At 34.5% G+C, this 27476-nt stretch overlaps 1 protein-coding gene across 2 annotated transcripts; it reads left to right on the top strand.

Annotated features, from left to right (window-relative positions):
* Window positions 1-1141: 1141 nt before the first annotated feature.
* LOC131986103 (vasodilator-stimulated phosphoprotein-like) lies at window positions 1142-22044 on the top strand. 2 transcript variants are annotated; one of them, XM_059350898.1, is made up of 13 exons: window positions 1142-1313; window positions 3612-3783; window positions 6688-6868; window positions 8961-9009; window positions 10138-10453; window positions 15683-15786; window positions 15881-15929; window positions 16031-16073; window positions 16321-16363; window positions 17663-17755; window positions 20695-20761; window positions 21575-21632; window positions 21752-22044. In XM_059350898.1, the coding sequence occupies exons 1-13, from the start codon at window positions 1309-1311 to the stop codon at window positions 21826-21828; spliced, it is 1257 nt and encodes a 418-aa protein (XP_059206881.1). In that variant the 5' UTR covers window positions 1142-1308; the 3' UTR covers window positions 21829-22044. The 2 variants fall into 2 exon arrangements, with proteins under 2 accessions (XP_059206881.1, XP_059206880.1); XM_059350897.1 differs by lacking the exon at window positions 1142-1313 and having other exon boundaries at window positions 3088-3783.
* The last annotated feature ends 5432 nt before the right edge of the window (window positions 22045-27476 follow it).

Below are 27476 nucleotides of genomic sequence, written 5' to 3'. Positions count from 1 at the left end.
GTAAAAAAATGTGTTTAATATGATGGCAGTTATGTTTTAAAAATATTTTAGTCCACTAATATGTGCATCATAGCTCGGGCCGGCCCCTTAACCTCAAAATTTAGCCAACCTCGAGGTGAGTTTTCCTTGCTAGGTTATAGCTTTCAGTTCCAAATCTCCTGAGATATTTCTTCTGTTTCCAGCCTCTCATTTGCATTTTGACAAAATCATATAAATATACATGCTTATTATGACCTATTATTAATGATAATTTAGACTTAGTAGACTGTTTTGTGTCCATTCAAAGGCTCAAAATAAGGTTTGTGGCTCCATTCTGACTGTTTTCTCTTATTTTGGCCGACAATTGCTCTTCTGTTAGTAAAGGTTGCCGACCCCTGCTTTAGACTTGTGTTTATTCATCCCTTAGAAGAAAAAAATAACAAAGTTAACAGTTCTTCTTTCATTGCTATCACAGTGGCAGGAAGGAGGAAGTCTAGTGCCAGTTAGTAGTGCTGTGACAGAGACACACGTCAAACATTGTTATAGAGAAACATGAACCCTGTGCCCACTTCTTTAAATAGCATAAACCACCACATCCGTGACTTCCCTTTGCACAAAAAACATGTGTGTATGTGTGTGTCTGTGTGTGTGTGTGTGTGTGTGTGTGTGTGTGTGTGTGTGTATACACTGCAAAAAACAAAATAAAAACACTAAATCTGAGGGAAATGATCTTGCTGCATGGACAGATAATTTCACTTGACAAGATTTCTTAAATTAAGATTATTAAATCTAGAAATAAGCATGTTGAACACTTAAAATAAAACATTAACTATATATATATATATATATATATATATATTTACATATACTTTTCATTTGCAGTCTAAATAATGATGTAAAGAGGAATTGTGACCAGTGTGCAAATGCAGTGAATGTTGTCGTCCTTCACTCTTCCAACACACACACACACACACACACACACACTGCAGGGCACCATTTGTATGGTGAATACTACCCATAAATAAACAAAAGTGTACGAAGGAAAGGAAGAAAGCAGACAGATATCACAGCTATGACACATACAGACAGCAAAAGGGGGAGGTGTGAAAAGAAACAAAAGCAGGAAGAGAAAAAAAAACTGTTTAAGACATGAAAGAGAAAGGCAGAAGTGCAACTGGTTGGTTAAACAGTGTATTGAGAGAGAGATGGAAGTGCCGTTTGATTAAATAGACGGCACATGCAGTTGTGAGATCGAAGGTTTAGCGATGATGAGAAGAAGCAGATAATTTCAAAGCAAGTCAAATTTTGGATACTAGCTACAGCTGCAATATGGGGTGAGTCTTTTTTTAATTACAGTAATAATGTTCATCCTCTCAAATCTGTGTGTTTTTCTCTCAGACCCTGAGAGTGTTGCACGACTAAGTGAACATATTTATAAGAGGACTGCAGCTCTGAGTGCTGTCTGCAGGTGTTCTGCTTCCACCGTTGTCACATTTTAAATGAAAACTAGACAAAAACCAGAGCTGGATTATCTGTCTTTCCCGTGGACAGAGCATATCTTATATCCTAAAAAAGATTTAGAGAAGTTAGTGTATATCACAAACAGGTAACACAAGATACAGAGGATGATGGAGTCCATATTAGGTAGCATTGTGCTGTGCACAGGAAGTGGTCAGGACATGAAGGCCACAGGCTGCAGACGTTGCAACAAGTAGACAGAAAATGGAGTTATGTTTGCAGAAGTACTGCAAATACTTTTATTTTTAGTTTGTTGTCTATTCTGCCCTACTAAGTCTAACTGCAGTAGCTACATTTTTGGTTGAAATTGAGTTATAACTTAAAAATGAACTTCTTGATGTCTGTTTTATCTTGGGACAAAGTTTCAGATTTCAATTTTGCTTTATTTCAGAGGAATAATGATATAAAATTGCAGTAACTACAAAATCCAACTTAAAACCAAAGCAGTAATTTAACTTAACACTGTAATTTTTGGAGTAAGTAGCAATGAAGATAATATTGTCAGCCCTGGTTCTTTGTCTGGTTTCATGAGCAGTAAGCAAACACTGAAGACATCCATACAAGGACTCTAATGTATTGACTGCAACTCTATTTCTTGAATCTTCAACAAATCTTGAGATTGACAGAAATCCAGATAAGGTTTGAATGTGATCACAAAGTTGTCCATACAGCCTTTCATGAACAAAAGAATCTGTAGTTTCTTCTTGCAGTCGTTCAATACATTGTAAGACATTGTTAAAAAAATGTCTAATGTCATCTTCATTGCTACTTACTCCAAAAATTAAAAACTGCAACAAATAAGAAAACAGGAAAACTTTGAATAGCTTCATTGTAAAGTTCTGCTATTTAATATCAAGTTAGGATAAGCTGAGTAAGTCTTGCGTATGCATTTCCTGGTTTGAGAGTGACTTCCTGCTCCAGGAGGAGGAGCTATATATGTGAGAAGTATATATGTGTATGTGAAAGGAGAATGTATGTGTGTGAGAGTGAAAATATATGTATGTGAAAGGAGAATGTATGTGTGTGAGAGGACCAGTATGAATTATGGCTTGTACGGCCCCTCATAGTACTGTGCATCCCATGATCGTTTCTCCCATCATGTCTCCTTCAATCCAATCCAATCCACTTTATTTATATAGCACAATTTTAGCAAACACAAGCTTTCCAAAGTGCTGCACAAAAAATAAATAGATAACACAGTACAAAGAGATGTAGTAAACAATAGAACAGTAAGATGCAATAAGATAAAATAAATTAAAAATGGGATAAAAATAAATCCAATAAAATGTAAAATGTACTGCCTGCGCAAAATAAAATATGCATGTATAGACAGTGGCGGTTCTAGACCAATTTTACCGTGGGGTCAAGGAGGGGCCAGTGTTTAATCAGAGGGGCACATTAGCACATGAAAAAATGGCAAAGATGATATTTAAGCATTCAAAATCTTTGAATGCGTTGAAAAAGACACAAAATGACCAAAAAAGACACAAAATGAGAAGACAGAATAACAAAAAAAAAAACCCCACAGAAGACATAAAAATGACCAAAAAAGACCAAAAAAGACACAAAATGACAAAAAAAGACACAAAATAACTAAAAAAGACACAACAACACACACAAAATTACCAAAAAAAGACACAAAATGACTTACAAAGACATGTAAAGACATGAAAAGGATTAAAAAATGGACAAAATAGCCCTATAAGACTCCATAGAGTTAAACTATTATACAATGTTCACATTCTGGGTTTCTTTTGTGTACAATGAGATATTGTTTGGAAAAAAAAAGGGTTAGAATTGTGCCATTGTTCATCGTTATAAATTTACCATTTTATTATTAATTTGACACAGGGGCCACAGCAGGGGCCAAGGGCTTCTACACAGGGGCAGTGGCCCCTGGAGGCCCCTGTGTAGAACCGCCACTGTGTATAGAATAAAAACAAAAAATCGTAAAATCATAAAATCAGCATAAAATCAACACTCTACGTGGTGTTAAAAGCCAACGAGAAGAGGTGGGTTTTAAAAAGAGATTTAAATGAGACAGTGAGGAGGCCTGTCTGATGTATAGCGGCAATTCATTCCAAAGTTTCTCCCATCATGTCTCCTTCCCACAGTGAGTCCAGTATCTGCCAAGTCAGGGCGACAGTCATGCTGTATGATGACACCAACAAGCGATGGGTGCCAGCAGGATCTGACACTCCTTCCTTCAGCCGGGTCCACATCTATCACAGCCCTGCGGCTAACACCTTCAGAGTCGTGGGCCGCAAACTGCAGGCCGACCAGCAGGTACATGCCAAGTGTAGACGCACACAGACACACAAACAATGACCGCCATGTGTTTCGCCACTAAACTTTGGCAGTTTCGCTAGTTCAGTGGTTCTCCACCTTTTTTCACTGGGAAATATTTTTTCAGCCAAGTACCCCCTAACCAGGGCAAAGCATTTTTGGTCAAAAAAAAAAACACTATTATTATCTAAATTAGCCCTTTTTATTTATTTATTTATTTATTTATTATTTTTTGGAATACAGAACCAGATAAAATATGTGTAATACCCTTTACAGTGCCATTTGTGTGACAGATGAGACCCAATCTCAAGATGTTTTGATTTGTTTTCCTTTGTGATGTTAATTGTCTGTAAATGTGCATAATAGTTAAAAAAAAAAAAAAAAAAGCACTGTGCCATCAGTGTCTGATTTATTAAACTTTGGAACTGATAAACACATATAACATTCAGACATTTGGGAAAGAAACCTATTTCAAACATTTTAAAAGTTAATAATCCATGACTACATTTATTGCAAATATTTCTCATCACTAAAATGTAGTGATTCAAACCAACGTAGTAAAAACAGTGAGCATATAACCATTTTAAACTATAAAATGAACCATTTAAAACTCCATAAATCTGCAAAACACTGCTCATTTGTAGTGGTCTCTCTTGAACTATTTAGACATTTAAAAAAAGAAAGAAATAATTAACCCTCTGATGTCCAGGAGATTTTGGTTCAAATTTGTCAACTCCCTATATATTCATTTCTGTCTCTGTTCAGCATCTTTCACTCTGTCCTCACATCACATGCATGGCTCCTTTTTCTCCACACAAACGTGGCTATAAGTCAGATTTTTCATTTTATTTTAATTAACAAAGTATAAAGCTGCAAGGAACCGAAAAGACACAAGTGTCTATGGCACAGAAGAAAAAATAATAAATAATAAAACTACAAAACAGTCTATTTGCATGTAAATTAAAAATGGTTATAGTTTTCAGGGTAGAAAGAAAATTCACAATTTAAATATGTTCTAGAAACATAAATGGCACACTGTGAAAGCTCTTATGATTGAACTTTAACTGGCTTTCTCAGCTTGTCTACATATGATATATGAATAAAGTTATTACTGTAAATAAACATGTGTATTTTCAATAAATAGATGGACTCCAGAGGGTTAACTTAATTATAAATAAAGATTTTTGCACATAAAAATAATTACCAACATAAAGTGTCCTCTTTTGGGATCATAGTAAAGATCTGTGTAAAAATCTCACGTACCCCCTGGAGGGCCTTCATGTACCCCCTGGGGTACCCCCATTTTAGAACCACTTATCTAGAGCAGTGGTTCCCAACCTTTTTTTTGAGGGACCCACATTTTTACCATTGTAAACTTTGGCGACCCCCCAACTGTCCATTGTTTCCATGAAGCCAAACCCAATGTACCTTTCATGGTAGCCTCTCTTTTTCTTTTTGAGATATTCAGCATTTTCATCTCCCTGACTCCATTTTTCCATTAGCTCTCTGTTTCTGTTGTTAGGTGAGGTTACCGCTAGGTGAGGTTACCGCTAGGTGAGGTTACCACTAGGTGAGGTTGCCGCTAGGTGAGGTTACCTGTGTATACTGCATGAGGGATGTTACACATGTCCTTATTCTCACGATATAGCCTTTATTTTTAAACTTTTCTATAGTGATTTTTTTGTATTCATGAATTAAATGCTGACTCATCTATATTTAACACATTAGATTTATTACACCCCTTAAAATCAAGAGGGCTTTGCGACCCCCCATTGATCTTTGGCGACCCTCTTGGGGTCGTAGAGTATCTCAAACTTCACTGAACGGCTTTCGGACCATCAGAGAACCATTTTTGCAGCGTATTCCTTTGCAGTACAAACTACAAGTACAAAAACATAGTCAATGAAACTGTTGGACTCAAACTGGGAACCTATATTCTCACCTTTCTATTTCTGAAAGTTGACAATTTCTAGCTGTTGCTCCTCTGTACTTTTAAACAAATAGTGCAGTGCCCATAGGAAGTATGTATTCTGATAGTGGGAGATTAAGTAGATTTTTTAATTATGGCCAAATGAGGTTGTGTGTGAAAGTGGGATGTACAATGACGTGTAATACTCTTGCGTAGTGTTACAGTTTTTCTCAGTGGCTTTGGTGCATTTCTCACATCACTATTAACATTTGCACAACAGTTAGTTCAACCTCCACAACATTTAGTCATTTGTGCTCATTATAGTAGCAGTTTGTCATTCCTTTCAACACATTACAAATGCTTTTGGACATGCACCAAGTGCTTTCATACAACTCTCTGCTGTGTTATAACATTATCATTGGATTCAGCTCTGAGTGATTGTAGAGAAGTAGCTTATCATTGGTTCAACTAATGCTTCACACAGCCCTTCTCATCTGAGAAAGCTGAGGTTCACCTCAAAACAATTATTCAATTAAGGAGACATATTCAGGAAAAAAAAGATTTAGAAAAAATATATATAAAATTTGCTTGAGAGATTTTGACAACTAGTTCAACATTTTTGTATGTAATGACTCAAGCAATGAAATGAGGACTATTAGTTTTATATGGAATGACTATTCAGCATTCACAAGTATAGTTAATTTTGACTGACATGACATGAGTAATGATAATGTTGTAAAACAGCAGAGAGTTGTATGAAAGCACTTGATGCATGTCCAAAAGCATTTGTAATGTGTTGTAAGGAATGACAAACTGCTACTATGATGAGCACAAATGACTAAATGTTGTGGAGGTTGAACTAACTGTTTTGCAAATGTAAAGAGTGATGTGAGAAATGCACCAAAAGGGACTGAGAAAAACTGTAAGCATAGAGATGTCCATGGCATCATGACTCAATCATGTAATGATTAAGCTGGGCTTCCTGTTGTTGACAGGTGGTGATCAACTGTCCCATTATCAAAGGGATAAAGTATAATCAAGCCACACCAAACTTCCACCAGTGGCGGGATCCCAAACAGGTGTGGGGGCTGAACTTTGGCAGTAAAGAGGATGCCACTCTTTTTGCTAACAGCATGATGCATGCCTTGGAGGTTCTAAATGCACCCGTCAGCACAGGTAAACACAGCAACGCAATAAGGCACTTTAGATCATGGTGTTTGTGTGTTTGTCTTTCTGTGATCTCTGTATGAAGTGACTGGGGTGCCATGCCTCATGCAGAAATCCAAATGGCCTGATTTTGCATTGCCTTTGCATTATTTTAATTCTCTAATATATGTGTTGTGTTAATTAATCAGTCTATGATATACTATTCTGCCCTACAAAGTCTAACTGCAGTAACTAAGCAAAAGGTAAAACTGAGAAAAACGGCTTTCAAGTTTTTTAATGTTTTTAACTGGCCAGCCAAATGGGTTATATGTAGGTAAGTGATATGACACTTACTTATTTTGACTTTTTTTTTTTTTTTTTTTCGTGATTTTGACTTTTTTTTTTGTCATTTTGACTTTTTTTCATGATTTCAACTTTTTTTCTCTCATTTTGACCTTTTTTTCATGATTTCAATTTTTGTTCTCATTTTGACTTTTTTCGTGATTTCAACTTTTTTCTTTTCATTTTGACCTTTTTAACATGATTTCAACTTTTTTTTTTGTCATTTTGACATTTTCTTGTGATTTTTTTCTCATTATTTTGATTATTTGACAAAAATCATGATTATACATTTGACCTTTGATCCCAAAACCATCGTTACCGCATTGCTGTAAAATGTTCTTATGGTGATGCAGAAACAGAGTGGAGTAACTACAATGTGGTTATCTTCTTTCAGCTTTTATATTTTGTTTTCAGTGGATAAACATTTTCAAATTGATTTTTGTTTTAAGTTTATTTAAAAGTGTTTAACAATTCTATTCAAAGATTTGCGTAATTTAGACTTGATATTATAAAGTAATGCTATATTTTGGTATTTTTTTATCTCACTTTTTTACTTGAACAGACTTTCCCTTTCAAATAAACTTATAATTTCTATTATTTTTATGTTTAAATTAGTATATCCAAAGCAGACCATGGTCAGTACAATTACTGCTTGGTTTTGAGTTGGATTTTGTAGTTACTGCAATTAAAAAAAAAAAAAAATCTCTGAAATAAAGCAAAATTTAAATCTAAAACGTAGACTTAGACAACACACATCAAGGAGTTAATTTTCAGCTTAAACTCAATTTTGACCAAAAATGTAGTTACTGCAGTTAGTCTTTGTAGGGCAGAATAGTTGTAAATTACATATCAATGATATGAGTAATTATTATTTCCAGTCAGTGACAAATCACTGTAGGCAAAAACAAATATCCTTACGTCAAAAGTACTTATAGAATATAGAACTTTCATCAGCTTCATTACACCTACTTCAATGTGTATGATGAATGTATGCTCTTACAATGACTGTGTTGTGTAGCTGTGTTTTCTCTGGACTAGAACCCTGCTTGCATCTACTGCTGTCTTTTAGTTGAAATAGCCCTGATTTAGAGGAGCACACTAACATATTTAACCCTTTGATGCACAACATGGGTCAAAAATGACCCTCAATCATTTCCCATGTTATTTAATGCTGCTGTGTGTTTCTCTGCTATATGTTTTGATATCAACTTATTTTATGATTGACCATTCCAAGTATTCTTTAAATATCTTGTTTTTGATAACAACAGATCATTTTTTTGCATTTTGCCACTCATACTTTATGAAGAAAAAAAGTTTTTGCATTATTACATAGCTAACTACTTGCTAGTTAGCTTGCTAAGCTACTGAGCCTTGATTTACAGTTATTAAGTAGCTTAGCTTGCTACTTAGCCAAGAAGTTAGCTAATTAGTTATCTTAGCAAGCTACTTAGCCAAGAAGTTAGGTAAGTTGTTAGCTTAGCAAGCTCCTTAGCTAAAAAAAAATGGATATGGGTCATTTTTGACCATAGTTTTGGACCCATGTTGTGCATTTGAAGAGTAGTGACACAAAAAGGGATTTTATTTAAAAAAATGAATAAAGGAAAACAAAAAATTAGGATGTATGATGATCAAAAACAAACTAATTGAGGAACCTTGAGGAACCTGGAATACTGAATGATGAAAATCATTTATTGCAAAGATATAGAACATAAAAACATATAGGGTCACTTTAGACCCATGTTGTGCATCAAAGGGTTAAACACAACCATGTCTGGAGCAGGCTCCCCTCAGAGTGACCCCTCTGCACAGGAGCTGGAAGACCAGAGAAGGTATAGTTCATTCAGTGATACTGTTATGTTTATTTACATCATTGATTGCTGTCTTGACTTTGTTTTCAATAAGTAACTACACGGAACATTTTCAGAAAAATTGTGGAGGGAAAAGCCACCATTTCCCACATCAGATTGCTTGTGTTTTTTCCAATTGGCAGTCTAAATAAATACTGTTATTTAGTTTACAATAATTACCTGATAATCCCCCAAATCTAAATCCTGTGTAAATAATCTGTGTGTGGCTTTTTCACTTAATTAATGACTTAAATGATTATTCAGTGATAACTACCCTTCTACTACATTGTAAAAGATTTTTGTAGAAATTACAGTAATTGCAACTGTCAAATTGCAGAAATAGGGCGTAAAATTAAAAATTGCATATCACCATAGTAGACACTTTTAATAACTGTAAACCAAGGGATAGTACAAAACTTTTGAAAAACTGTAAAAAAAAAAATAAAATAAAATAAAAAATAAACACACAGTTTTACTGTAAAAATATATTTAAAAAGTAATGTAAAATTAAAGGAGAAATACCATATTGTCACAAGGACAAAATTACCCTAAAAATAAAGTCCAAAATACAGTTTTTGTTGATATTTACATTTAAATCTACAGTAGAAAACTCACTGTATTTTTTACAGTGAAGTTTCGGCAACCACAGCTGCCGGTATTTTACCATAAATTAAACAGATTTTTTTTTACAGTGTAGACGTAAAATTAAAAATTTTATATCACCGTAGTAGATACTTTTAATTACCGTAAATCAAGGAATAGTCCAAAACATTTAAAATTGTAGAAAACACACAGTTTTTTCATGTAAAATTAAAGGAGAAATACCCATTTTTCTTCCTAATATAAAGGGACTATTCAGTCAAAATTAAATTTTTTGCTGATTTTTACATTTGAATTTACAGTGGAAAACCCACTCACTGTAATTTTTTTGGGTGAAATTCTGGCAACGACAGCTTCCGGTATTTTACCGCAAATTAAATAGATTTTTTTTTTTTTACAGTGTATGAAATAACACAATTGGAGATTAAACTGTGGAAAAAGCCAGACCCAACTATGAAAAAGCTGCATGTTTATCACATCAACATGAGAACTATGTGTCCATCTCTGCAGACTAGAGCGCCAGAGGCAGGAAGAGCAGAAGAAGAGTGTGGAGAAAGAGAGGCAGAGCTCTGCTGCTCCTCCTCCTGCCCCACCAGCCCCTCCACCGGCCCCGCCAGCACCCCCAGCACCCCCACCACCTCCAGGCCCTCCACCCTCCTCTGGAACGGGCCCACCTCCACCTCCACCACTTCCTCCTGGGGGCCTCGTCCCACCTGCACCACCACCACCACCGCCCCCTGCTGGAGGAAGTGGAGGTGGTGGGGATGGAAACAGTCTGGCTGCAGCTTTAGCAGGGGCCAAGCTGCGTAAAACAGCCAAGGTACAGGTAAGCAGCATTATGTCCTTTGGCTACTCTACTGATGCAGTTACCGTCATGCACTCTTGCTCTAGGACTGCATGATGATGAATGATTTTGTTTTTCCATTTTCTTTAACCCTCTGGAGTCTCCAAAAGCTCCAAATCCAGACTGGTATAATTAAGAGGATTAGTAATTTGGTAACTACAAACTGTCTTCATACACTTTATTATAGTTTAATTTATCCATATCTTTCATATTGTAATATAGTTTGGGCAAGCACCTTCCCTACCACACTCCATAGAATTTTGGTTCTTCAGAAACGTTTTGTTAGGATGGCAACCAGATCTGAGTCACATGTTTCATCTGTACCCCTCTTTCAGAAACTCCAGATACTTACTGTTCATGACATCAATATTTCTCAAATATGTGTTTTTCATTTTTAAGGTATATTCAGATCATGAAAACTTTCTAAAGCACTTTAAGTCTTATTTTAAATTTAATTCTCAGATTCACTCTTATTCAAAGCGTCAATCTTTAGATCTTCATCTTCCACGATTTCTGACATGCAGAGGTCAATTTATTGTTCAATTTAGGGGGAGTAAATTATGGAATACCTTTTCCCATCTGGCAAAGGACTCCATCTCTGTAAAATGCTTGAAAAGATGTCTAAAAGCTCATTTAACTGCTGTTTTAAATTCTAATTCACACACAAATACGCTTTTTTAACATGTTAATTTTTGTTTTTATTTGTTTTTGTTATTGTCATTATAACTTGTTGATGTAATACATGATGTAATAACCTCACTTTAAATAAGCCTATCTGGGTTTTCTGCCTCCCCCTGCACTTTACATTATATGTTATCTTTGTAATTTTATGTAATTCTAACTGTGCAAATAAATAAAACCTAAAACCTAAAAACATTCAGACTAGAAAACAAAGCAGCGTGGAGCCCTACTGTGAATTTACCTCTAAAGTTCTGGCTGTAAACTCCATGAGGCCAGTTTCAGTTTGATGATGATATACCAAGTAAAACTGGAGACAAGCTCAAATATATTTAGTATAAAATGATAGAAATGGATGGGACCCCCTTATATATTTGCAATCGTTGTTCACATTTACAGCATTTAAAATTCTTTGACCATGATATGTTCGCTTTTAAAAGAAATCTTAAAACCCATTTTTATTCTCTGGCTTTTAACAAACCTGGTCTCACAGGAATCCGTGAAATAGCCACGGATTCGCTTAACTCAAAATCCGTGGAATAGCCACGGAATCACTCAAATTTCCGTGAAACTGACAGGGATTTCGCAACAATGCAAGTTAATGACAGTCATGTCATATCCCGTGGCTATTCCAACATACAAAGATATTATGTACATTCACTGAGTGAAGATTTAGAAAATAAAACATATATTTCTTGCTAAAAAATCAAAATCCATTTTTATGCAGAAACTAAGTCAAAATATTGATTTTTTTTCACTAAAAATGAGAGAACTGTCCGCCATGTTTTTTGTTCGGACCTTGAAAGTCACGTGACTTGGAACAAACCAATAGGGAAAAATATCCATGGAATAGCCACGGGATATGACTGTCATTAACTTGCATTGTAGCGAAATCCGTGTCAGTTTCACGGAAATTTGAGTGATTCCGTGGCTATTTCAGGGATTCCTGTGAGACCATGTTGCTTTTAACTCAACATGAGCCTTTGCTGTTTTATTTGTTTTTATTTGTTCTTTGTGGTTTTGTAAAATTAAGATTAATTTTAAAATTGAGATTCATTTCAAAACCAACTTTTATTTACTGGTTTTTACCCAGCATGAGACTCGCTTTGTTTTAGTTGTTTTTGCTTGTTCTCTGTTTTTATTGTTGGTCTGTCCTGCAATGTACAGCACTTTGTATCAGCTAACGCTGTCTTAAAGGGCTCTATAAATAAAGTTGATTTGATTTGATAGTGTTTTGAAATTAAAAACAAAATCACATTTTATGTTGGACTAAATGACTAAAAAAGACACAAAATGACCAAAAAAAGACACAAAGTCTGAGTCCCGCTAGAATAAAAACCAGTGTTGGATGACAGGATCACACACAATCACAAAATCGCATTTATGTTGGTTTTTCTTTCTTTTTTTTGGTTCAAAATGTTGATCCAGTAAGTCAGAATAAAAAAAAATCAATTATTATTAGGTCATATAGGTGAGGTTGTGCTGAAAAAAATATACATGGCATTTAAACATTTTTTTTAAATGTGATTAAAAATGGACAAAATAGCCCAAAACTCCATAGAGTTAAAATGACAGACTAAGCTGTGACAAAAAAAATACCCGAAATGAAATGTTAATTTCTTGAAATTTTCATTCATCATTGGTGTAGGCCCAAATAAATCTGTATTCTCCATTTGTAAAATGTGTACCTTTACATACGCTATTTAAAAAAATATTGGGTTTTTTACATTTTACTCAACTGTGCATCAATGCTTATGAAAAGTCTACAGTCATTAACCTCTAAATTTTGAGTTTCCCTGCCTAGGCTAGCTTTGATTCCAAATCTCCTGAGATATTTCTTTGGTGTCCAGCCTTTCATTTGCACGTGTGTCCTTGCTGCATTCTGAGAAAATCATATTAATAAATGGTCATTATGACCTATTAGTAATGTTGGTAGGCTAATTTCGACTTAGTAGGCTGTTTTATCTTTATTGTGAGGCTCAAAATAAGGTTTTGCGGCACCATTCCAACATTTTTTGCCAGCAATGGCTCTGTTGTTAGTAAAGGTTGCCGACCCCTGCACTGCAAAAAAAGAAAAGTTGGGTGAACTAAAAATTTCAAGGCAACAAACTTCGATAAAATTTTAAGTTGAGTTAATATTTTAAGTTTTGTTTTTGAGTTTGCGCAACTCTGAATTCAGATTTTTGTCAACTCAACAGTATGTTATAATAACTTTTAATCCTTACTTCTGCTAACTTCTGCAATGTGTTGAATTGGCCCAATTGTAACGGCACTATGAAATGTCAGCTAATCTTGCGACCACAATTTTGAGTTAGCATTGATACGTTAATGGCTACTCTTGTAGCTGTAACAAGCAGCATCGCTCGCATCAGTTAGCTGCTAGCCTCAGTTAGCCGTTAGCTTTCGCTAATGACCGAATTTCGCCACTTTCTCGCATTTCACAACAAAGATATAAGAGTTAGCAGAACTATTGTCCCTTGTTGTGAACCCCAACTTAAAGATATTAAGTAAGAACAACACACAAACTTGTTTTTGAGCATACAACTGGCTTGTTTTGTTCTGCTAACTTACATTATTGCCCTAAATATTAACAATTTATATTTCCAAGTTTTACCAATTTAAATCGCTGTTTTAGGCCAAAAAATACAAGTTGACTTTTTTGCAGTGTGGACTAGTGCAATGCTTCCCAAACCTTTTGAGCTACTTGGATGAATTCTCAGCAAATTATTTCCTGTAATTTTCGCAGCTGAGTTAGGGCTCCTGTTTTTCAGCAACTTTCAATACCATTCTCGGTCTTATGTTTTCTTTTTTAATTTTAATCTGTTAAACACACTTAATCAGCTTCTATTTTAACAAATTCAATGCTTTCTGCTTCCTGAGTGTGTCCATTGTTCTATTAGCTCTTCAGTTGTTTTAATTGCATACTCTCGAAATGCAGGATGAGGCTGTAAATAGCCTACATGTGGCTCTTCAGGCCATCTACAGCAGCTCTCTGTGACTGTGACCAAACCCCCCCAAATAATAACAGTTATTTCTTTACATTTACATTTTTATTCATCATTGGTGTAGGCCCAAATCAATTTGTATTCTTCAATTGTAAAAGTGTGTGGTTTATAAACGGCAGTAAACATTTTTGTTTTGAACATTTTAGTCAACTAAAATGTTCGTCATAGCATATGAAAGTCTACGGCCCGGCACATTGACCTCTACATTTTGCCAACTTCAAGTCTAGTTTTGAGTTTTTCTCACCAGGCTAGCTTTCCTGAGATCTTTCTCAGAGTCTAGCCTCTTATTTGCACTTGGGTCCTTTACTGCATTCTGACAAAACCATTTTAACAACTGCTCATTGTGAGCTATCAGTAATGCTGGAAGGCTAATTTAAACTTCAATTAAGGCTGTTTTATTTTCATTGTAAGGTTCAAAAAACATTTTGCGGCTCCATTCCAAGATTTTTTTCTCTTTTTTTCTCGATAATGGCTCTTTTGTGTGCCCTTGTTTTTTTTTTTTCAACTTCTCTTTATTGGGGTTTCTTCCTTTTTTTCACATATAAAAATAAAGAAGATACGTGTTAATATATGCTTCAAATCAACACGAAAAAAAAGAATGATAATAGAAAAATAAAAGCAATTAAAAAAAACAACAACAAACCAACAAAAACCTAGGTGGAGTCAAATCAAATACCAAAACAATAAAAATAATGTTTACAAATAAAAGAAAGAGATTTAAATTGTAATCATACAACTTGGAGGATGTCAAGTGTTCTAAAATTTACAGTTGTTAATTTTTCGTGGGATTATATTTGGTATAATAGTCCATAAATGGCTGCCATATTGTGTAAAAGGTATCTACCTTACCTCTCAGGGTGAATTTTGACTGTGGGTTTATAACTAAAAAAGACACAACAAAAGATGCAAAATGACCAAAAAAAGACACAAAATGATCAAAAAAGACACAAAAAAAGACACAAAATGACCAAAAAAAGACACAAAATGACTAAAAAAGACACAAAATGACCAAAAAAAAAAAAAAAAAACTACAAAAGAAACAACAAAAGACACAATATGACTAAAAAGACACAACAAAAGACGCAAAATGACCAAAAAAAGACACAAAATGACTAAAAAAGGCACAAAATGACCAAAAAAGAAACAAATAAACTACAAAAGACAAAACAAAAGACACAATATGACCAAAAAAGAAACAAATAAACTACAAAAGACAAAACAAAAGACACAATATGACTAAAAAAGACACAACAAAAGACACAAAATGACCAAAAAGACACAAAATGACTAAAAGAGACACAGAATAACTAAAAAAGACACAACAAAAGACACAAAATGACCAAAAAAGACACAAAATGACTAAAAAAGACACAAAATGGTCAAGTGTTCTAAAATTTACAGTTGTTAATTTTTCGTGGGATTATATTTGGTATAATAGTCCATAAATGGCTGCCATATTGTGTAAAAGATATCTATCTTACCTCTCAGGGTGAATTTTGACTGTGGGTTTATTTTTGTAAAATTCCAGGAGGAGGGAGGAGCAGCAGCCCCATCACCCAAAGCAGCATCCTCATCTGGTGGAGGAGGAGGAGGTGGTCTAATGGGAGAAATGAGTGCCATCCTGGCTAGGAGGTGAGTTATTGCTTCAGAGATATAAAATACAGAAATCTGTGATGATCTAATGCTCCTGACTTCTCACTGTCTATAATACAACTATTTTAAATAGGAAGAAAGCTTCTGATAATCCTACTGCAAAAAAGGTAGAACCCCACAATGTGAGTCCCTGTCAGTGATGTCTGTAATACATAAGAATGAACTGTACAATTTAAGATATGAGTGGATGATAACTTTTGTACATGTGTGTTCATGGCTACAGGAGGATTCTGAATCCTCAGTATCAACATCTCTAGGACCAGGAGGTGAGCAATGGCATTTTCTCTGTAATACAGACATACATTATATATTATTTTCTTACTGTATTCGTATCTTTTCATTGTCACATTACATAATACTGGGAAAAAACTGTTGAAACAAAACACTTAATTGTTTATTTTTTGGCAACAACCAAACACCGGGTTCAACTTTAGAATTGTACATGCTTTATACTGACACATTTAATTTGATGTACAATGTACTGTAATAATGCATAAAATCATATGTCATCAGAAATCAGTGGAAAACCCAAAGAAAAATCTGCCACAATTCCAAGGTAAGAGTCTGATCAATTAAACTCTCACAATCCACGATTGATCGTTACATTAAAGAACTTTACACAGACACTGTTATATTTGGTGTTATCTATACGAATAAAACAAATGGTAACACTTTATATTAGGGAACACATATTCAACATTAATTAGTTGCTTATTAGCATGCAAATAAGTAACATATTGGCTCTTAATTAGTCATTATTAAGTAGTTATTAATGCCTTATTCTGCATGGCCTTATTATACAACCAGTAAGACATTAACTAAGTTTTCCCTCAATAACCTCAGAATTATTGCTTATTAGTAGTAAGTAAGGAAGTTGTTGTATATGAGTTATGATGTTAATATGCTTTACTTTGTATGGACTTTATAAGTCTCTACATAGCGGTGAACAAAACCATGGAAACGGCAAATAGCCACATTTTATGTTGGACTAAAGGACTAAAAAAAGACACAAAATGATAAGACACAAAATGACCAAAAAAAGACACAAAATTACCACAAAAGACACAAAATTACAAAAAAAGACACAAGATGACAAAAAAAGAAACAAATAAACTACAAAAGACACAACAAAAGACACAAAATGACCAAAAAAGACACAATATGACTAAAAAAGACACAACAAGAGACACAAAATGACCAAAAGAGACACACTTTTTTGGTCATTTTGTGTCTTTTGATATGTCTTTTTCAGTTATTTCGTGTCTTTTTTGGTCATTTTGTGTGTTTTTTTGGTCATTTTGTCTTTTTTTTTTGCTATTTTGTGTCTTTTTTATAGTCATTTTGTGTCTTCTTCTATGTTTTTTTTTTGTCATTTTGTCTTCTCATTTTGTGTCATTTTGTGTCTGTACTGTAGTCCAACATAAAATTTGATTTTGAATCTTTTTTCTACTTATCATCCAAAAGGAGCCAGCAGTCACGTCAAAGGTCTGGAGAAGGTGGCTATTTGCCGTTTCCATGGTTTCGTTCGCCGCTATGTAGAGACTTATAAAGTTTATACAAAGTAAAGCATATTAAGATCATAACTCATATACAACAACTTCCTTACTTACTGCTAATAAGCAATAATTCTGAGGTTATTGAGGGAAAACTTAGTTAATGTCTTACTGGTTGTACAATAAGGCCATGCAGAATAAGGCATTAATAACTACTTAATAACGACAAATAAGAGTCAATATGTTACTTATTTGCATGCTAATAAGCAACTAATTAATGTTGAATATGTGTTCCCTGATATAATGTGTTACCAAAACGGAATCAGCAGCTGCCTTAAAGGATCTGCATGTATTTGTAACAGGCCCACATCCTTAACCAACAATAGAAAGGAACCCAGCAGCCCTAGCTCCTCCACTCCTTCCTCCTCCAGCTCCTCCACCACCCCAGTGTCCAGGTACTGTCCCCGTCTGTCCTCATCCTGTCCCAAGATACCACTTCTAAATGCTCTCTACTTTTATGCTGATTACAGCTATCTGACTACAGCTAACAAATAAAACCCTCAACATTTGGTGGTTCCTTAGAGCAGCTATTCTCAACCTTGGGGTCTCGACCCCAATTGGGGTCGCGAGATGATTTCTGGGGGTCGCCAAGTCAATTTGGAAGTCAGCTCTGTCTCCACTGTGTTAAAGTGTTCATGAGTTAATGTGTTTTAGTCTTTTTGGTCATTTAATGTCTTTTTTTGGTCATTTTGTGGGGGTTTTAGTAATTTTGTGTCTTTTTTGGTCATTTTGTGTCTTTTTTTTTTGGTCATTTTGTTTCTTTTTTAGGCCATTTTGTGTCTTTTTTTGGTAATTTTGTGTCTTTTCTGGTCATTTAATGTCTTTTTTTGGTCATTTTGTGGGGGTTTTAGTCATTTTGTGTCTTTTTTGGTCATTTTGTTTCTCTTTTTTGGGCCATTTTGTATCTTTTTTGGTGATTTTGTGTCTTTTTTTGGTGATTTTGTGTCCTTTTTTTTGGTGATTTTGTGTCTTTTTTTTGGTAATTTTATTTATTTTTTGGGCCATTCTGTGTCTATTTTTTGGTCATTTTGTATCTTTTTTGGTCATTTTGTGTCTAATTTGGTCATTTTGTTTCCTTTTTTGGTCATTTTGTGTCTTTTTTGGGCCATTTTGTGTCTTTTTTGATCATTTTGTGTAATTTTGTGGTCAATTTTGTGTCTTTTCTGACAAATCCCAAAGTATCAAGTTATTACTTTCCAAGGAGTCTTTGGCTTGAAGCTGACTGTTACACACTCAGGAGGTCAGAATGGACCTTTAAACTTATAGCAAAGGACTTAGATTAAAAGTAACAATCAAATATATTAAAAAATATATATAAATGTACAAACAGAGAGATGTTTTAGTTGTTGTCTGCTTCATTATTTGCCCAAAATTCGTCGTATCAACTGAGTTTGTATGATCTGTGCGTGTGAGATTGTGTTCAGTGAGCTGGGGTCGCGGACAACATGCATGTTAGATTGGGGGTCGCCACTCAAAAAGGTTGAGAACTACTGCCTTAGAGAGGCTGTAATTATGACAAGACACTGAAACTTTTTGCTAAGCTGACAGTCTTCTGCTTCACTGCAACAGCTCTGCAACTGCATTAATTTCTTTCTTGACTGCATGAGCATAAACTGGGGCAGTTTTTGCTCATGAAATACAAATATTAGCACATGAAATACAAATATTAGTGCAGTATTAAGTATTGGAATTAGTCTACCCGAGTAATGTTTGGACAGTCACCAGTTAGTGGTCTGATATGCCACACTGTAAAGAATTTACTGTGATTTTTACAGTAACTTATTGGCAGCAATTAACAAGTAACTTACTGTAATTATTATTTACAATAGAAGTACTATATTTTTATTTACAGTACTGTTTTTTATACTGTAAAATAAAATAAAAACAATTGAACACTGTGATTTTAGTTTTATTTACAATACTGGTTTATTTACTGTAAGAATAAAAAAACAGTGAAACATTGTGATGTTTAATGATACTGCATATGGCAATACGGCACAGTAAACAATGCTGTTAATTTGATAATAATTTCATCATTATTTTTTAAAGAAATAACTAGAAATTGCAAATAATTACTCTATACACTAAAGAAAAAAAATATTAATACATTTACTGTTTTACAATTGATTTCCATACTGTGTTTTGTATGAAAAACTCTAAGTTAATTATTCTAACAGCATTTGTATAGGACTGTTTATGATAAAAATGGAAACAGTAGTCTACTTTACTTTTCACAGTAATACACTGTCTACTGTGTTTTTTCCACAGTAATGCTTTGACTACTTTAATTTTGTCACAAGGACTGTTTTGTATTGTAAATTATGCAGCACTATACTGTAAAAATCAAACACAGTGATGAACTGTGAATAATACAATAAATAACTGTAGATTTCACAGCGATTATTTACAGTGCACAATCTCCAGTCTTATTGACAAGAAGGACGTTTTGGTTTTCAGCTCACTGATAGCATACTATCTGCAGGGAGCTGTTTAAATGGCTTTACACAGACTCTTAGCGAAGTAAAAGCAATAGTTGGGATGATGAAGATCCATGCTAAATACTGCTGGTATTCACTGTGTTTAACTGCTGACTGTGGATATTATCTCTCCCTCTTTCTATCTCCCAATACCTCTCAAATGATTCTGTTCTTTCTTTCTGAAATAAGCTGATTCTCCTGGATAATCTTTGAAAAGATCTTCTTGATCTCACACTGTAAAAAAAATCTGTTGTTTTACGGTAAAAAAAACAGCAGCTGTGGTTGCCAGAACTTTACCGTAATAAATACGGTGCAACTTTTTGTAGTATTACGGTAAAATGTTATTAGCACTGTTGATTTCACGTTTAAGATTGCCATTTTATTCAATTTTTTTACCGGATAAATGAAAAGTTTTTCCATCAAAAGAAACGCTGTTCTGCCATATAATTGACAAGAAAATACTTTATAAATGCTGCATGAATTAAAGATTTTACCATTAAATATTACAGTGTATTTCTGTTAGAGATATGGTGTTTAGTACATTTAACAGTTACAAAAGGTATTTTTTACAAAAGATAAATGCGAAAATTACAGTGATATTACATTAAATACATATTACAGTGTATTTTACAGTGGAGTAATGGATTTTTCCCAAAAACAAAACTGTAAAAAATACAGTTTTGGCTGATATATACATTTACAGTGTTTCATTGTTAATGAAACTGAATTAACTAATTTATCATTTTGCGCTCTTTTACTGTCATTTAGCAGTTTTTTGCACCGTAAAATCTACAGAATTTTTTTTACAGTGCAGAGTGTGTTTTGGCTGAATGTAAATATGTTTTTTTAAATCTCAGAATGAAGGTGGTGAAAAAGACCTCAGATGGTGCAGGAAATGATTTTAATATGGAAAGAATAAAACAGGTTGGTTTCTCTGTTTGAATATACAACCATATCTGTCCACTCTACCAATATCAGTAAAGATATGTGTTATACATTTTTCATATTTCATAAAATAGTAACTTTTACTTCTTTATAGTTAGGAAAGATGCTATGAACAATGCTATATTGTCAGATTCTGCAATCCACAATATTTACAAAATGTTAAACTTTCAGTTAGTAATATGATAAATAAATAATACAGTCATACCTTGCTGTCCAGAAATCCACTATTGTGCCACGTTATCATATAGAGACTTAATGTTTCATGTAATAATAATTGACTTTAATTGTGATGTAGGATTTTTCAAGTAAGATATTTTGGTAACACTTTACAATAACCATCATTTATAAATGGTAAACAGATTATTAATGTTTAATCATCATTTATAAACCATATATAGGCCATTTAGAATAGTAAATACATATTTTTATTACTGTTTAACTAACTAAATCATTTTTAAATGGCTAATAGATGGTTAATTCATGTAAGTTTATAGTTACTTTATCATTAACAAACCAATACATTATAATTAATAGTTTATTAATAGTTTTAGTTGCACTCATTTTAACATTTTTAACATCATATCAAGTTTGTTAATGATTTTGAAATGATTCATATACCTTTAAGAAATTGGTTGAAAACATTTAAAGATTAATTATGTATAGCACTTTGTAAATGGTTATTAATTGGTCTATAAACAATCTATAAACAGAACTTAGTTGGTTATTGTAAAGTGTTACCAATATTTTTAAAACCAAAGCCTTATGCTTTTGCATATGTTTGTATGTTTGAAGGAAATTCTTGAAGAAGTGAAAAAAGATCTACAAAATATGAAGGAGGAAATTATTACCGGTGAGTTCTTGCTCGTCTGCCGTCCATTGTCATCTGCTTAATTAATGAAGCTCGTATAAACCATTAATATTCAAAACATGTTTGTGTTATACCTGCATTACTCTGTTTTCCTCTTCCAGCACTGATCCAGGAGCTGCAAAATGCACAGCCAAAGTGTGAAGACTCTGAAAGAGTGGAGAATGAATCAAATGAATAATAACACATTTATGTATTGCTGTTTTTAGTATTTTTACAAAGTCAAAATATGCAATGCCAATGTTTTGTCTTTATCATTGTGTCTTCTTCATATTTCCCTCTGTTCAGTTCATTACAGTTCATTTCAGTTCATTTCATCTTATTTCGGCCATAATTATATGTGTGCACACACAGATCAATAATTAATAACATATCAATATAGAAAATAATAATAATTCATTTCATTTCATTTAACCTTTATTTAACCAGATAAAAAACCCATTGAGATCGAGACCTCTTTTACAAGGGTGACCTGGCCAAGAAGGCAGCAGCACACGTCAAAAGTTACAAGACAGACAAACAATAACAATAAACAGGCAGCGAAAAGTCCAACATATTAAAAGTACTAAAGTGCAAGTGAATAGGCGGTATAAATAGGTAGCATAAATAAGCAGTATAAAGTGCAGCAGTGATAAATACAGTAGCAAATTAGGAACATGAGCACTGTGCAAAAGATTTACATTGACGTTTTTTGAGAGTTGTGCGAAATGCTCCCAAAGGAATCAGTTCTGATAGTTTCAGCTCAGATTGAAGGGTGTTCCAAGCAGAGGGGGCAGAGAAACTGAATGCTTTTTTACCTTTTTCGGTCCGGACACGAGGGACAGAAAGGTGCACAATATCATTGGATCTGAGGTCATAACGGCTGCCAGATCTCTTAAGGAAAGTGCATAGGTAAATGGGAAGCAGGCCAAGAAGAGCCTTATAGATCATGGTCATCCAGTGCGTATGACGTCTTACAGTAAGGGATGGCATGCCAGCTTTAGCATAGAGTTCACAATGGTGGGTGAGGCGGCTACAGCCAGTGATGAATCTCAGGGCACAGTGGTACACAGGAGTTAAAGATTGTAGGCAGGTGGCTGAAGCTGACATGTATACAACATCGCCATAGTCAAGTAAAGACAAGAAGGTGGCTGAGACCAGAAGCTTCCGAGCCCTGAGGGAAAAACATGATTTGTTTCTATAAAAGAAACCTAGCTTCACCCTTAATTTTGAAATCAAATTTTTTACGTGCAGTTTGAAGGACAGTTCTTCATCAATGGTGAAGCCCAGATATTTATAATTGGTGACCAGCTCAAGAGTTTCACCCCGGACAGTTTTGATTGACGGAATATTTTCCAACGGAGTAGATGATTTTGCAAAAATCATTAGTTTTGATTTATCAGCATTTAAAACCAGTTTCAATTTTTCCAGACGAGTCTGCACTATATTAAAGGCAGATTGCAAAAATTCAAAAGCCTGAGCAATGGCATGTGAACAACAGTAAATAACAGTATCATCCGCATAGAGATGATATGAGGCATTTGATATGTTGGCACACAGATTATTTATGTAAATTGTAAAAAGGATGGGTCCTAAGACTGAGCCTTGCGGTACACCTTTTGTGACCTTAAGAAAGGAGGAACTAACTCCGGCCATCTGAACACATTGTGTTCTGTTTCCCAGATAATCAGCAAACCAAGAAGCAGCCTGCTTGGAGATACCATTTTTGAAAAGAATTTGCAATAGGAGATCATGGTCCACAGTATCAAATGCCTTAGACAGGTCAATGAACAAAGCCACACAAAACTTTTTGGAATCCAATGCCTCAAAGACATCATTTAAAACTTTCAGGGCAGTAGTTACAGTGCTATGCTGCTTTCTAAAGCCAGACTGAAGAGGATTTAGTATATTCTTCAGTTCCAAGAAATCCTTCAATTGATCACAGACCAATTTTTCAAAAATTTTGGCCAGAATACATAATTTAGAGATAGGCCTATAGTTATTTACAATTGAGGGTTCCCCTCCTTTTAGAAGTGGGGGACAAATGCAGACTTCCAAACTTTCGGAAGTTTGTTTGTGCTGAGGCTTAGATTAAAAATACTGGCAAGAGGCTCAGCAATTAAATCGGCAGCCAGTTTAAGAAAAAATGGATCCAAGCTATCTGGACCAGCTGTTTTTTTGGAATCCAAGTTTTTTAGTGCACTACGGACCTCAGAAGTAGACACAGGTTCAAAATGGAAAGAGCAATCAACAGGGAGACGACTCGCTATAGAAGGTTCATCAGATAAAACGGTGCTTTTAAAATTACTGTTGGAAAGATCAAACAAGTGCCCGGCAGTGATAAAATGTTCATTAAAATAATTTAACATTTCACATTTGTCGGTGAGGTTTACTGCATCTTTAACCAGAAAGTTAGGCAATTCAGTGGAGGGCATTGCACCAGAAACAGATTTTACAGTGTTCCAGAATTTTCTTGGGTCATTTAGATTTTTGGTTGTTTCGGATAAGTAAAATTCTGATTTAGCCTTCTTAATTAGTGCAGTACATTTATTGCGGAGCTGGCGAAAAGTGATCCGATCAGCCTCGATTTTTGTTTTGCGTGCTCTGACCCAGGCAAGATCTCTATCTTTGAGAAGGTCTCCAATTTCGGAGGAGAACCAACGATTGTTTCGTCCCTTTATTCTAAACCTACGTAAGGGAGCATGTTTATTAATTTGATTCAGAAATTCGGAGTGAAAGAAATTCCAGGCCAGCTCAACATCATCAAAGAGAGAGATCCGTTCCCATTCAAACTTAGACAAATCATGCAGAAAAGCCTGCTCATGAAAAAGCTTGAAATCTCTTCTAACTAGAATACGTGGTTTGGTTTTAGGGAGTTTAGCATTCCTGACTACTGCAATGGCACAGTGGTCACTCAGATCGTTTCCGAACACACCAACATTAGTATACTTGTGGGGGGCAATTTGTTATTATGAGATCAAGAAGCGATGATCTTAATGGGTATTTGATATTAGGCCGTGTTGGGCTATCTATTAATTGGTACAGATTTAATGAGTCACAGATGGATTTCAAACCATCTGAGGCTGAAGACAACCAATCAAGATTTAAATCCCCCACTAACACAAGCTCACCAGAATTTAACCCTGAGACATAGTTATTTAAGGAAATTAGGGCTTCACTGCACGCTGAGGGAGGCCTATAACAGCCCATGATTGTGATGGACCGTCCCTGTTGGAAATCAAGTTTTAATGCCAAAAATTCAAACTGTTTACTAATGGATATAGACGAGAGGAGAGTAGCGTGAAACTTGTTTTTTATATATATGGCTACACCTCCACCTTTCTTGGGACGATCACAACGAAAAACATCATAGCCGTTAATACAGATGTCCTTATCTGAGACTGATTTATTTAACCAAGTCTCAGATAGCACCAGAATATCAGTATCAGTTGTCTGTACCCAAATCTTAATTGTATCTATTTTAGGGAGCAGGCTCCGGACATTCAGGTGTAAGATGCCCAGGCCTGATCTCGCTCTGAATTCATCAGGAGTAGTAATATTTTCCAGAGAGGGGCCTGGGTTAGGCTGAACATTGCCTGATAGCAAAAGGAGGAGAATAATAAAACATTTTCGTTTTATATTAGAAGTTGAATCCTTATTATCAGTATTGTGAATTTTCAGATCAATTAGTGAGGTTTCCGTGTGTATAAAACTGTTTTGTAAGACAGATAAACACATCAAGGAAAGAAGAGATACGCGAATTTCTCCTGGCAAGCAACAGACAAGCAACAAAATATATTCACCGACATTTTTTTAGGCTGTAGCTTTTGCTTATGACATACTTTTTACAAATCATATTTTAATACATGAACAAACACAAAAAAAACAGAACAAAAAGTTCCAAAAACTTTTATAGCCCAAAAGATAAAATAATAAATAATCATACTTGAGTTTTATAATTGTTGATGACCCTGTTTTTAAACATTCCTTTCAATTCAGCAAGTGAACGACAATTCTAAATTCCTTGTCACAACTATTTAACACTTTGACAGAAACATATTTTCTTAACGTCTATACACACGCACGCACGCACGCACGCACGCACGCACGCACGCACACACACACACATATTTCTTTGATTTATAAATAAACACATTTTATTTATTTATTCTAAAATATGGAAAAAATATAAATTAAATTCTAAAAACTGGCAAATTTATTAAGTTAATACCTGTGGCAGCCAAGAAAAAATTAAATAAAATAAAAAATCATTCTAATTTGAACTTGACTTGATATTCTGAGTCATAGAATATGTATATACAAATAGAGATTCTTCAAGACTAACTTAATTTACCCTCTGGGATAAATTTAATTTAGATTTGATTTGATATATATATATATAAATAAATAAATATATAAATATATATATATGTGTGTGTGTGTGTGTGTGTGTGTGTGTGTGTGTGTGTGTGTGTGTGTGTGTGTGTGCGTGCAACTCTAGTTGTACACATTCACATGCTGATTTGCAGATGTGCAGATTTTGTCCATCCCTTCAAATTATTTGATACGTGTGTTTAAATGTGTTTTGCACCATATTTACTGCAAAAAATGTCGCAAAAAAACGTCAGCGCATGACTTCATAATTTGTTTCTATAGTCTATATTTATATTCTATATCTTTGCAAAAAATTAATTTCATCATTCAGTATTACAGGTTTCCTCAATTAACTTGTTTTTGATCATCATACATCCTCATTTTTTATTTTATTATCTTACTTTTTGAATAAAAAACATTTTTGTATCACTACGCTTCTAATGCTCAAGATAATTTTTGACCCATGTGTGTAAACTTGATGTAATAATACAAAAAATATTTTTCTTCATAAAGTATGACAGGAAAAATTGAAATAATGATCTGTTGTAATAAAAAAAAAAAAGATATTCAAATACACAGCCAGCATGAAATAACATGGGAAATGAATGTGGGTCATTTTGGACTCATGTTTGTGCGTTAGAAGGTGTTTCTATCTTGTGCATCAAAGGGTTAAATCATAGAGGTTTTTCAGATCTGGTGCAGGAGTCAGACCTCAGACCTTTACTATCACATTTTATGTTGGACTAAAGGACACAAAAACACAAAATGACTAAAAAAGGCACAAAATGACTAAGAAAAGACACAAAAAGACAAAAAATGACTAAAAAAAGACACAAAACGACCAAAAAAAGACACAAAATGACCAAAAAATACGTTATTGAGCATGATAGTGTTTTTGAAAGATTCAAAATCACATTTTATGTTGGACTAAAGGACACAAAAAAGACACAAAATGATCAAAAAAAGACACAAAATGACAAACAGACTGTGAGCAACAAATGTCATTACTGCAACACATTTTAAAATAGAAATATCTGGTGTAGAAGATATCAGATCTGGTGCAGGAGTCAGACCTCCGTCAGTAGGTAGATGGCTTATTGCCCGGCAGCAGCGACTTGTTCCCTCCCAGCAGCAGAGCTTTGCCCCGCCGCTCCACCCACATCGACACCAGGCTGCTGGAGGCTCACCGTCCTGCTGGGCCCTCTGGAGGAAGAGAAGCACCACAGAACAGAACCAGTACCAGTACTGAGTGGGGCAGGCTGTCAAACCTGCTGCATCTAAATGAAATATTTGCTTATGGCATTGTGGCGCTCATGGAAACTGTAGCTTTTGTCCCCAGGTGCCACCAAACTCCAAAGAAAATAAAGTTTCTCATAACTGCTTTTGGGTGTGAGTATTTTGGTGGTGTAGCTTGTTGAAGTGTTTAGTCATTCTGATTCTGCTTCCAGCATTCACACCAATAAAGATAAAAGATTC

This window comes from Centropristis striata, chromosome 15 (assembly GCF_030273125.1).
Source record: "Centropristis striata isolate RG_2023a ecotype Rhode Island chromosome 15, C.striata_1.0, whole genome shotgun sequence".
NCBI classification, from domain to species: domain Eukaryota; kingdom Metazoa; phylum Chordata; class Actinopteri; order Perciformes; family Serranidae; genus Centropristis; species Centropristis striata.
The sequence above is the reverse complement of the archived record's forward strand: the minus strand, read 5'-3'. Positions and strand labels throughout refer to the sequence as shown.

Excerpts from the sequence above, each read along its gene's own strand:
- LOC131986103 (XM_059350897.1), top strand. The coding sequence starts at position 3,595 with ATGTCTCCTTCCCACAGTGAGTCCAGTATCTGCCAAGTCAGGGCGACA. Across the intron at positions 6,869-8,960 it reads AAATGCACCCGTCAGCACAG|GCTCCCCTCAGAGTGACCCC; the intron begins GTAAACACAGCA and ends TGTCTGGAGCAG. Across the intron at positions 17,756-20,694 it reads TCCACCACCCCAGTGTCCAG|AATGAAGGTGGTGAAAAAGA; the intron begins GTACTGTCCCCG and ends TTTAAATCTCAG.